General features: G+C 41.0%; 2 protein-coding genes across 5 annotated transcripts; both read right to left on the bottom strand.

Annotated features, from left to right (window-relative positions):
* Window positions 1-87: 87 nt before the first annotated feature.
* Window positions 88-6,069, bottom strand: LOC124045733 (serine/arginine-rich splicing factor 6-like). Its single transcript, XM_046365295.1, has 6 exons — window positions 5,878-6,069; window positions 3,268-3,425; window positions 1,937-2,061; window positions 1,305-1,507; window positions 1,119-1,196; window positions 88-1,026 (listed from the first exon to the last, which is right to left on the bottom strand). Exons 1-6 carry the CDS (start codon window positions 5,982-5,984, stop codon window positions 693-695), a joined length of 1,005 nt encoding a protein of 334 aa, XP_046221251.1. The 5' UTR covers window positions 5,985-6,069; the 3' UTR covers window positions 88-692.
* Window positions 6,070-7,020: 951 nt separating this feature from the next.
* On the bottom strand, window positions 7,021-11,725 carry LOC124045050 (mRNA export factor-like). Of its 4 annotated transcripts, none has more exons than XM_046364266.1 (13): window positions 11,594-11,725; window positions 11,145-11,263; window positions 10,890-10,994; window positions 10,682-10,774; window positions 10,510-10,596; window positions 10,281-10,367; window positions 9,867-9,938; window positions 8,524-8,652; window positions 8,195-8,301; window positions 8,022-8,097; window positions 7,708-7,902; window positions 7,493-7,578; window positions 7,021-7,314 (listed from the first exon to the last, which is right to left on the bottom strand). In XM_046364266.1, coding segments are annotated over exons 2-13 (1,119 nt in total). In that variant the 5' UTR covers window positions 11,226-11,263; window positions 11,594-11,725; the 3' UTR covers window positions 7,021-7,313. The 4 variants fall into 4 exon arrangements, with proteins under 4 accessions (XP_046220222.1, XP_046220223.1, XP_046220224.1 ...); XM_046364267.1 differs by lacking the exon at window positions 11,594-11,725 and adding an exon at window positions 11,539-11,560; XM_046364268.1 differs by lacking the exon at window positions 7,021-7,314 and having other exon boundaries at window positions 7,489-7,578; window positions 8,545-8,652.
* Window positions 11,726-12,215: the final 490 nt, after the last annotated feature.

Here is a 12,215-nt window from a genome sequence, read left to right as displayed (position 1 = left end):
AATATTCAATGACTCTGTTTTTGGCCCAAACGTCAAAACACAGCAAAGCGTGTGTTATCATGGGAGAATAACATCACAAACCAGCAATTTTCATATGAACTTTTTATTAAATGTACAATAAAAAAAATGGGCATGTCACATGTAATCAGAACGGCTTCTTATGTGGAGAGGGTGTAATCTGTACCACCATCCCTGGTAAACCTGTTCATACAAGGCCAAAAATCTGCTCATCTACAAATTGTATGCGCACATACAGTACATCTTGAGGGGGGCTCAATAGGTGAAATGACTCCTATCATGAAAATGAAAAAATGAACTCAAAACACCACCCTGAGGTAAGCAAAAGCAGACAGAGGAATACGAACAAGAACTAAAAAGGATATTAAAGAAAAGGCCTGGCTTGTTTTAAATACAAAGCCCTTCAGACAAGCTCCTCTATGTACAATTAATACAAAACTGATCAATAGCTGTAATCTACGATGCGCACTCCCCCACAATAAACATGACTAAATTATTCTCATGCCATGTATAATACGTCAAAATAGTAGTTCAGATTGTTAAGTGTCAAGGATAGCACTGATTAAGACTGAGCATGCCTTGATGCACCTGGTGCTGCGATTGATCTGTCAAATCAAATAGGAGCTGGTCCTATATCACCAGTTGCTCAAATGGGGAACACGTGGATGAAGCCTTTAATTTCGGGAAGCTGATCTAGATCTGGATTTGGAGCGGGAGACTGAGCGCTTGTCCGGAGACTTGGAGCGACGGTCAGCTGCTGGGGAAGGGGAGCGAGAGGAACGCTCCTCCTTCCCATTTTTCACGGGAGATGCTGATCGGCTACGGGACTTCTTGTTGGCCGACTTCTCCTTGGAGCGGCTGCGGGAATCCCGCTCGGATTTCACCTTGGAGCAGCTCTTGGAACGGGACTTGCTTTTGTTGGAACGGGATCTGGATTTGCGGGTGCGAGAGCGGGAACGAGACTTCCTTCCAGACTTGGAGTGGCGTCTCTTGCTTCGAGAATGGGATCTGCAGGGTGTTGACAGAATTGTTAACAATCTTTGGTCAATATGGGTACAACAATCTAAACCATACTTCTCTAGACATTAGGGCCAGCTTACCGGGAGTGGGATCTGGAGTTACTCCTGGAGCGACTGCTCCTGCGGCTCCTGCTACGAGAGCGACGTCTGCTGCGAGACCTGAAGGGGGGAACAAGAATACAAATGTCACATTAAATGGCTGCATAAGTGTGACCACACATGGGATTCAACTACTCATAAAGAGCAGGGTAGTATGTAGAACCTCACCGAGAGCGACTGCCAGAGTAGGAGCGTCGGCGGCGAGACTTTTCCTCCACCAGGCGGATCTTCCTCCCGTTGATGTCCGTGCCGTCCAGCTTGTCTAGGGCCCTCCTCATGTCCGAGCGTGAGCCAAACTCGATGACACCCTCGTTGGTACGCTCCTTGTGGGCGTCGGCATACGTGACCTCTCCAGCCTGACGCATGAAATCCTGTAGGAGACCAGGCAAAGTCACTGCCGAACATTACCCCAATTTTTCAGAAACAAAACGGCCTACCATGGATAGCAACTGACAGTTCATCTTCAGTACCTGTCCCTCACCTATAATTATAAACCAGGTAAGTTTGGGTCGTGGACACTGATTGGCTGAAACAGCATTCCAGCTCTGTGTATATCAGACAATATAGCACGGTATGGTGCAAAACTACTTGTTTACTGTTATATTTATGTTGGTAACCGGTTTATAATAGCAATAGGGAACCTTGTGGGTTTGTGGTACATAATATACCACTGCTAAGGGTTGTATCCAGACAATATGCTTTGCATCATGCCTATGACCAGCTCTTAGGTATGGTATATTTGCAATATACCACACTACCTCAGGCCTTATTGCTTAAATATAAGTGTCCCCTCAACTCACCTTCAGATCCTGCCAGCTGCAGCGGCTGGACAGATTCTCAACGATCAGTCGGTACTCAGTACGGACAGGTGGCCCGTACTTATCCCTGCCAGTGCGGCTTCTGCTGCTGCTGTAACCACTACTACCTTTAAATGACAGGACAGACAAATTGTCAGAAAAACAGAGTGGCATATAGGCATTTCACTTAATGGATCAGACCATGAACAGAATGCAACTACCAGAATAAAAGGTGTGGTAATGTTTAATATAGGTCCTGTGAGATGTCTATCTGGACCCAGTCTCAAGACAAACCTAATTAAGTGACTGCGGTATTAAAGCTGTGGCATTTGTTGGCTTAGTGGCTGTACATTTTTATTCTCCTCACTGTACAGCCTCTGTAGTTCATTGCTGTGCAAAGAACACCACTGCATCTGTTATCAGCAACATACAGCCAGTCTGACAAATGATTAAAAACGCAAATCTTTAGCAGTATAAACAAATGGACAGTGATGTTCTTCTTACAAACTCTTGAATCCTGAAAGACAAACAAGAGGCTTCCACAAAATCAATGTCAAAAACTTGTAGCACATTTTGCAAGAGTGCCAACTGACATATCTCTACAAAGGTTTTACCCCACGACATAGCCTAACCGGTTTTCAAACTGGGGACAATGCAGTTGCTTTGCCTGCTTTACGGGGAAAGGTAACATGTTGACTTAAAGCCGTCCCACTTATTCTTTCAACATAGAAACCAATGGGAATCCTCACCATCACCCCTGGTCTATTGGAAAAAGGATGATGTCATCAAGGCTTCCGGTTAGGTCAGCCAAGGGTCAAGAGGCATAGGTCACACACACATTGTAAAGGTGAAAGCCAAGGCCAAACGGGACAGGCAGTCATCTTAGCCTCAATGGACTCAGCCTCAGCCCTCAGCTGGACTCTTTCAAATTGAAACATCAAGGACTTTGTTAATGTTGAAATCAAAACGCAAAGACAATTCACATGTAATGGTATTTCACGGTACAGCTGGGCTACATGGTGACAAAGTTGTGACTTCTTAACTAAATACAGTTGTTTATTGGTGTTCACAATTCCACCAGGAAGAAACACTAGAAACATGGTTTCACTACACCTAAATAATCAGTAGCAGTAATCCGAGGTCTGCTCTGAGTTGGGTCAAACTTATACCATACTCAATGGTGACACTATGGAAACGGTGACATCATTGAGTATTGGAGAGTTATGTCAAACTCCACTTCAGGATCACAGGCCTGTGTGTGTACGGTCCACATTCACATCTCCTTGACCCATTGGGAAAAGGGTGACAGGAACATTGAAATATATTGCACTTACTGCGACCACCACCCCCGCCACCACCATATCCATCTCGGTCACGGCGCGGTCCTCTGGCATGTTCCACGGTCACACGCTCCCCGCACAACTCCTTGCCATTCAGTTCATACACTGCGTCGTCCGCATCGCGATTATCCTCAAATTCTACAAAGCCATATCTAAAAGACAAAAGTTAAATCAGCTAGCAATAAAAACAAATGCCAAACCAATGAATTAAGGCACTTAAACTACAAGATGCTAATTAGCCAACTAGCCAGTCACATTTTCTGTGAAGGATAACTATAGTTGTACGCCCCTGAACAGTCTTGATGCAACATAAAACAGGTGAAATGGTTCAAAAAGCACATTTGTTTGAGGTTCTGCGTTTTGAAAACACAGATCTCTCAACTAACACATCCGCTGCAGTTTAGGATGTCCTATAAAAAATGCTTTTTGACAAAGGGGTAAAATAAGTTAATTGTATAGATTTTCCTTGAAAAAAAAACAATGGTCCAAACCTCAATTTGTTCAAAGGCCATGTTCAAAATAATAATAATTGCATTGCAACAGCTAGGCTGGACTCCGCAAGAATTAAGGCTACTGGCTACCTGACAGGCTCACTTTACTGTTGAACTCACATCTTTCTTTTTTGAGTCCGCAGGACATAAAATAGTAGGGCTGTATTTTACTATATACACACACCGGTATTGAGGCACGGACTGGTTTTGTTTTTAACGTTATCTTCTATAAGAGTATTTTTTTAACGTTATCTTCTATAAGAGTATTAGAAAGTTAAAAATAATAATTGTGATATGCCATGTATAACATCCATTTTATAGGTTACACCACTACTCAAGGCATCCCTCTCCTCGCCGCTTTCCACACACACCTAGCCCCCCTAGGAGAGCACTTTTTGTTGCTTGACCACAAGAAACTTGTTCAGTCTGCATGGTCAATGTAGCACATGCAACAATGTAGACGACAACAATGTTTCCACTTTCCTTCTTAATATAAAATTCAAAAGCGTTCTATAATTACACAATTAGTTTCTTACATCTACAAAAAGCTAAATTAGTCTATTCTAAGCAAGTTTTAGCAGGCCTCAAGCTGCATGTTGTTTGCGCAACAGTATCTTCTAAATCAAAGAGGAATGGGCAAATGAAGAATATGTTGGCTACACGAAGAAACATTTAATGTAGCCAAAGATTGTAGGGTCCCCTGGGAAACACTGTCTAACATGGCATTTTCATTCATTGTCATGTCCAACACTGTAATCAAAGTGCCCACTATTATAACAACACAATGAACATCCTAATTCCATGATTCCAACAGTTCACCCAAGTGTTTTGATCTAAATCACAACATTTGGTTAAAAACAAAGGCCTAGATTATTTAACCCATATTGTGCAGCCCCGTGTGGCAGTGTGGAAATTATCTATAATTTGAGGGCAAGAAATGTATGAAAATTATTTTGGGTTGAATGGAACAGAATGGAGAAAAAACCCAACGAATTAACTTAGAATGTATGTGTTGCCACCCTAGGGTCACACACTACTCAAGTCAAATGTTGAACTTTTATTATTTCAAAACTTAATATACTGTCATAAATTGGGAAAAAATATTGTGATATGCTATTTGGACCATGCAAGCCCAGCCCCAACATAAGAGGTAAGATGGATATGGATTTTGAGCAGTCATGTAGTATATCACATTTTAGTACACACTTTCCATACCCACTCAATTCTTGTTATTTTTCAAATAATTCACAAGTGTAACTCTGAAATGTGAACGGAGCACTGAACATATACCAGGCTTTTTATTCTCAAAGCCTTTTACATTTAATTCAGCTCATGCAAATGTTTGTTACACCGTATAAAAGTATACATTTAGAAAGTGCTATTGTCAGTCTCCCCCACAAAAAGAAAAAACACATGTAATATTGAAATAATGTAGGAATGACATTTATTAATATGGAGGACTGTTTCTTCTGTGGAGTGCCAATATGGCCGCCCGGTGACTTCAGAGCTTCACATGCCAATACTTAGCATCCAAAATCCAGGGTTTATATACACCATTGGTAGCCACATGGCCGCACAAAAAAAATAGGTTCCCACTAGATAGCACAGCAACAAAGTCGAAATTGGCTATATTGTAAAAATGCATGAAAACAATTATATTTTTGGTCCTCGTTTAAGGTTAAGAGTGATTGGTTAAGGTTAGGTTTAAAAATCACATTTTAATAAAGAGAAATTCTGGGGTTCATGACTTTGGCTGTAATAACGAGTAACGACCAAGAAAACTGCCTGCAGCCAAACAAGCAGCCATTTTGAACACGCTGTGTAATAGCTAGCATCTAAATACGTTAGCTCGGGGCCTTCTTTACCAAGCATGTTAAATGCTTTAGTAAATCAAATGTGTGCATCTAATAACCACTAACTTGAGCTAATTTCTATTACACGCACAGATAACACAAATGAAAGGCAAATGTGAATGCATTTCGCGTATGTTTTGGGGAAGCTAGACGAAAGCAAGTAGGTAACGTAAGCTAGCTAACGCCAACTGGATATGAAGTTACCATTAGCTTGCCAGCTATTTTTTGTTCCAACTGATTCTCTTATATGATCAACTTACCCATTTTTCAGATCAATTTCCATAAGCTTTCCGTAGCCATTGAAAAATCTTTGAAGGTCTTTTTCTCGAGCATTATAATTAAGTTTTCCAACATAGATGCGAGGCATGATTATTGATCCTCGCACAAAATATCGTAATCAAAAGAGAAGTAGCCGAGGAGTTCGAATGTTTTATGTAGACTGTGACGTAAAAGTCCATCGCGAGAATACACGAATTCCCGCTCCGGTGTCTGGTCATCTGAACCAGTGTTTCCCAACCCCTGGTCCTCGAGTACCTCCAACAGTAGAGTTTCGTTGTAGCCCTTGACAAAAGTACTGTTCCTAAGCCGTCATTGAAAATAAGAATTTCTTCTTAACTGACTTGGCTGGTTAAATAAAGGTAAAAAAAAAAATCAGGTGTGCTTGTCCAGGGTTACAATAAAAATGTGGGGTAATCGACCAGCGTTGGGAAACAGTGATCTAAACCTGTCTGTCTGAATTCTGCTTGTAGTCTACTATCGTATAGAACTAAACATATTTTCCTGCAGCATTTTTCAGTTTATCGTGCAGAGTAGTTTAGCTATACATTATAGTAGCCTACTATAGATAAGAGAATTTAGAGATACTGGGACCTGCAGCTATTGATGCCAGCAGGTAGCCTGGCGGGTAGGAGCGATGGGCCAGTCACCGAAAGGTTGCTGGATTGAATCCCAGAGCCGACAAGGTAAAAATCTGTTCTGAGCAAGGCAGTTAACCCACTGTTTTCCGGGTGCTAATGTCAATTAAGGCAGCCCCCTAAGTATCCCCTTTCCCAAATTCAGTGTCCCTCTTATAGAAATCTAAATGGGGGAAATAGGGTAATGTTCAGTTACAGAAGCCCAGTATACCATGTATGTTCTATGCATTGTTTGTTTAGTGTTCTAAACATATGTGAATATGTGCAGGGGTTGGCTCCCGAGTAGAGCAGCAGTCTAAAGTACTGCATCTCAGACCAAAAGGCATCACTGCATCACATCCGGCCGTGATTGGAAGTCCCATAGGGCGGCGCACAACTGGTCCGGGGTAGGCCGTCATTGTAAATAAGAATGGTTCTTAACTGACACACCGAGTTAAATTTAAAAAATATGTACAAGAGAATGAAAAAAGGTGTTGCAAAAAACAGTTGGATAGTGTAACTTGTCTTTATCTACTCATTTATGCAATTCTACAATATCGTTAAATTGTACAACAACGTAACAGAAAAAAAACATTACTTTAAATGCAACCATGGTATCGTGACAAAATAAAATAAAATATCAGATATTTCAAAACAATATCTTATCACTCTCCAACCCCTATTTTGCAAGCACCAGCTTCCACCATTGGTGTTGGCACAGGAAAGGAACAGGGTCGTGCAGGCATGACGTGTGCATTTGACAACCCTCCATTTTGCAAACAACAGGCGAGATACTGGACAAATCTAGAGACATGAGAGAAATGTACAAGCCATTAAGTCTGTTGCTTTCAAGTCTTTTCTTGTCCACCAATATACATGTGGTTCTACATTTCTTAATGAGAGCATAGAAAATCATGTCTTGACGGTCACCATAGAGGTGACCAAACGTGACTGATGAAATGACAATGGCATTCTGACTCACCATTTCTTGTTCCGTGGCTTCAGCTCCTCAGTAGCATTACGCAGGAAGATGTAGTTCTTTTTCTGAGGGTTGTAGTACTCATGTCCCTGAGTTAACACAAAGATGTATCAATTTTGCTTATTTAAAATATTGCCTGGCCATTTTGAAGGAAAAGAATGAGTCTTAAATCAACCTTAAATCAACCTATCATAACATGAGGTACGAGAAAATGTTACCTTTGACCAATCATAGCTGGAGGCGTAAGCAAAGATGTTGCCGTTGTTGTTGAAGGAGCATGCTGTGATTGGCTGATCCAGCTGCTCAGAGGTCTTCAGCTTGGTGCGGGCGTCTTTATCCCAGAAGCTGAAGCGACCATCTGACCCAACAGTCGCCAGTGTCCCGTGGACAGGGTGGAAGGAGATGGCATTTACCTGTTTAATCAGAAACAGCAAGGTGTTTGCATGAAAAACACCCCAATATATTATGATACCTACTGACTGTAGTCAAATGTATATGAAAGCATGGTGTAGAGAGCAAAATCTGGACTCACAGCATAGATATCTTGTGGTGTGGCTGTGTTGGTTCCATTCGACCTGTGGCACTTAAAGGTGAAGTTATCCTTGGCTCTACAACACAAAAACAGAGTGTGGTGAGTAGGGTACCGTGGGTGGTAGCCAAGGTCTTTCTCACAGTTTAAGGAACAGCCTGGTTTGTGGCACTCACGGGTTAGGAGGGTTGATGTAGTGAATTGCAACCCGCCCTTCAATGCTTCCGAGAGCAAATCCAGCAGGCTTGTTCTGTTTGTCCTTAAAAATGGCTATGCAGCGGTGCTGATACAGGGACATGGAAGAGGTAGTGTTAGGGTGTACACCACAGGCATGAACTATTCATGAAGAATTGATAATCAATGGAAACTGCACTCTGAAAAGGTGTGTGTATGTACAGTAGTAGACAGTCCTGTAAATGTATTGTTCTTTTTTAATGTAACCTTTATTTATCCAGGAAGTCCCAATGAGGTCAAAAGAACTCTTTTAGGGAGACCTGTAAGTCACCTGGTATGTGAGACCAGTCACCTGGTGTTTGAGCGGTGAGTCTATCCTCCTAAACTCAGACGGCTGGTTTTCAAGCTGATATACAATCAAACCTCGGTCTGCAGACGCTACCACTGCCATGGGGTACACCTGAAAACAACAGGGAACCAATCAGCCGAGTTGACAACACATGACTTATAAAACCAGCAGCCTCATTTATAACCGTTGCATACATTTCACACCAAATACCTGCATACGCCATTTCTGAAAATAATGCGTACGTCTAAAAATAGAGATTTATAAACTTGGTGCACACCATACATACGCATGTTTCCCGTTATAAATCAGACCTGCCATAAAACTGAGCATGCGTGAATGAGTATTAAATCTCCACCCGGAAAACGCCCTCCGTTCACTTTTTACAGTGACAATAACGCTCCCTTTATTTTCTGTATATTTGTCACTATTGGAATTAGGCCACTGCAGTTTCTATAAAAAAGATCAATGGTATATTTGATCACATTTCTGTAGAGTTGTGGGCAGAAAGTTATGCTATTTTGCAGTAACTTGTCTATTTACTGTGTTGGCAGAAAGTTTTTTTTAAATGCAGTAATTTATGCTGTATTGGCCATTTCTGAAAGAGAAAACAATTGGCATACAGTAGTAGCATACATACTTCAAAGTACAAGATCAACTGTGTTGATGTTCACCTGTTACATTCGTCTGTCGGCTAGAAACCAAGCTGCATATGTGATCACGTATAGCAAAACTTGAAATACATTGCCTATCTATTTACATTGACCCAATTAAATGAGAGATGCGCATGGTAATTTGTTGAATGGCTATTTCAGGAATATGAACCCATCACAGCCATAAAAATTGAGGAATTTATTCAGAAATAATTACAAAAATAACAATTCTGTAATTCTTTTAGAATCTAAAAACAAAACACACTTGATATTTGCTATTCTCACTAACAGCAAATGGCTGCATCTCGTTATTATGCGTTTATGAATGAGCGTGTCACCATATACCCCATTTGCACAGGCCAACTTTCCTGATTGCAATACTTAAACCGCCAGAAGATGTGCGTACACATGGTCTTAATTTGTGTGGAGGAAAGGACATTCTCACGTCAAGTACTGTGACAACTATTGTGGTAAAACTGGCACATGAATATTTTGGGGTATATTTTGTACATACGCACCGTTTATAAATGAGGCCCCAGGACAGCACACTTTAAGCAATTTTTTGGGGAACATTTAACTCTGCTGAACACAAACTCTGCTGAACGCTATTTAGAGCTATTATAGAAAACCACTTAAAGAATATGAATCACTGGAGCTTTAGCACTAGGTCCTCACCACGTCTGCACAGTAGCACCTCTCTGGCAACTGCAGAGACATCATTGGGTTGGGCGAGCGGGTGTCCCAGAACTACAGCAGAGCAGAGCAAATCAAACAAATAAATGAATGATTAAAAATATAACTAAGAATGACTTTATGATCACAATGGGGAAATGTTGTTTCTGACACTGTAAATTAGAACATATCATCAAAGCATACAAATTCATGGGTGGCTCATAATGATTTAACTGTACACAATATACACTTCACATCAGTACAATGTCAACTGTAAACCAGCCCGCTGAACATTCTAGTGACTGTCATTCAGGAGCCTTACTGCCACTTGGATAAAGGACTGTTTGGCTCTATTCCTTTAATAACCTATAATAACTATTATATAAAATAGTTCCCAATCCCAATCATGTTTCTTACCTTCAGAGTTTTGTCCCAGCTGCCTGTCATGATGCAGTTGTAGTTGGGGGCTTTGATCCAGTGGACTGTTCTGATAGGAGCATCATGCTAAATGAAAACACAGACCATTTCTAATATGATCTAGTGTCAACAGGACTTGTCAATGTATTCAAGGGAAGCACAGAGAGGTGATAAAACTACAAATTGAAAAATAACACTGAAAACAGTATTCATAGCCTGAAATATTTACCTGTGCGATCTGTATTGCCTGGTTGCTGTTGAGGTCCCACATTTTGGCAGTCTTGTCACAAGACGCAGTGAAAACCTTGCTACCGTCCTAAAAGAGCAAGGGAACAAATAAGTCAAGTTTCATTCAAACACCTCATATGGTTAGTAAAGACATGTGATGTGAGGGGGCCTACTTCGCTCCAGCAGACATCAAGGACGGGACCCGTGTGCATCTGCTGAGCTTTGGGGACTGTCTGCCCATTGTCCTGTACCTCCCAACACCTCACCTGGAAAAATGTAAGAAAACAGTCTCATATGTTGTTACAAAGTGAATGGGTTTTAGACTCATAGCAACAAACACAAGTATGAAGTGGGCACTTTAAGTGGAACATGACGACTCACATCATTGGCCCAGGATCCCCCTATTAAGAAGTTCCCTGGCATGGCAGGAGGACTGAACGCCAAGCAACTGATGCTGTCATCTGGGGGTGAGGTTACTTCCACATCCTGTATGAGAAAACATATCATTCAAAATCAAAATCAAATACATTTGAATTACACCTCTCAGAACAAGTTCTACCAGTAAAAAAATATTGATTATTAAGCAGGTTACAGCATTGATTATTAAGCAGGTAATGTTATGTGCTAGCTACTTACCTTCATTGGGTTGTGGGTGTCCGTGGTTGCCGCTCCAAATCCCCCAGCGCCAAAGCCAGTGCTGGCCCCGAACAAACTCATGACGTCGGATTCACTCGAGCCAACACGCGGTTAGTGATCTTAAATGGTACAGAATAGACAGCATTACAATAACGTGGTTATTCAATTAACCTTACCATGATAGTATACATAAAGTACAATAACGCAAGAGGACCGCTAGCGAGTGGTTGTCAAATTGTGGCAACAGATTTAGTTATTTTTGGGCTTCAGTGATAGAACGTTAGCTAAATGAATGGAGGTTACTCATAAACCATTATCATGTTGTTCACTTAGCAAGCAATACATCTGCACCAAATTATCATATCAACCGACGCATTGATACTAAATAGCTTACTTTTGTCCCAGTGAAAATCAGTATTTTCAAATGTGTACATATCAATTGTGTTTACCTTTTTTTTACGCTGAGGAGAAGCTTGGTTGAAGAAGAAAACGCAGCGCAATGAGCGGAAAAGGAAGTGCTTTCATTGCACATGCGTCGGCAATTTAGGGCCGGTTCAAGGTATTATTCATTGCAGACGCGCTGCACAGATAATCTCGTCTCACAATGAAATACAGGTTTTACATGTAAAACGTAGTTAAATCGGAATCGCCAGTGATATCTGGTTATCTTGACGTTGTTCTAATTCCTCCCATGATATAAAACGAGGTTTACACACTTTCATGGATTAGATGGCACGATAAACATTTATTTGGGTGTTACCTATTCAATATAATCAACAAGGCAAACCAAACAACATATTCTCTTAAAAATGGAAGTCATGCAATAAAGTTGAATATTTTGTGTTGTTATTGTAAAAATCAGGTTTAAAATCATTTAAACTAGACTTTGTATTTGCTTTTTTGAACAAATCAGGAGTTTCTTTGAAACCATGTGGATAGCTTGTATATTCTTGTTTACTATTTGAAATCAACAACCTCTTATATCCAAGGTGCCTGCTCAGAGTGTTTTTCTTAAATTGAGTTGCACCCCATGCACTCAGAACAGCCTCAATTTGTTGGGGCATGGATTCT

The sequence above is a fragment of the Oncorhynchus gorbuscha genome, linkage group LG10, assembly GCF_021184085.1.
Source record: "Oncorhynchus gorbuscha isolate QuinsamMale2020 ecotype Even-year linkage group LG10, OgorEven_v1.0, whole genome shotgun sequence".
In the NCBI taxonomy this organism is placed as follows: Eukaryota; Metazoa; Chordata; class Actinopteri; order Salmoniformes; family Salmonidae; genus Oncorhynchus; species Oncorhynchus gorbuscha.
Note: the sequence above shows the minus strand (reverse complement) of the source record. Positions and strands in the feature narration are given on the sequence as shown.

Bases quoted from the DNA above. Each gene is read 5' to 3' on its own strand.
- LOC124045733 (XM_046365295.1), bottom strand. From the start codon at position 5,984: ATGCCTCGCATCTATGTTGGAAAACTTAATTATAATGCTCGAGAAAAA. The intron at 3,426-5,877 runs GTAAGTTGATCA...TTTGTCTTTTAG, and splicing joins GAAATTGATCTGAAAAATGG to ATATGGCTTTGTAGAATTTG. The intron at 1,508-1,936 runs GTGAGTTGAGGG...GGTCTCCTACAG, and splicing joins GCAGCTGGCAGGATCTGAAG to GATTTCATGCGTCAGGCTGG.
- LOC124045050 (XM_046364266.1), bottom strand. From the start codon at position 11,225: ATGAGTTTGTTCGGGGCCAGCACTGGCTTTGGCGCTGGGGGATTTGGA. The intron at 10,597-10,681 runs GTAGGCCCCCTC...TTGCTCTTTTAG, and splicing joins TTGATGTCTGCTGGAGCGAA to GACGGTAGCAAGGTTTTCAC. The intron at 8,098-8,194 runs GTGAGTGCCACA...TTTGTGTTGTAG, and splicing joins TACATCAACCCTCCTAACCC to AGCCAAGGATAACTTCACCT.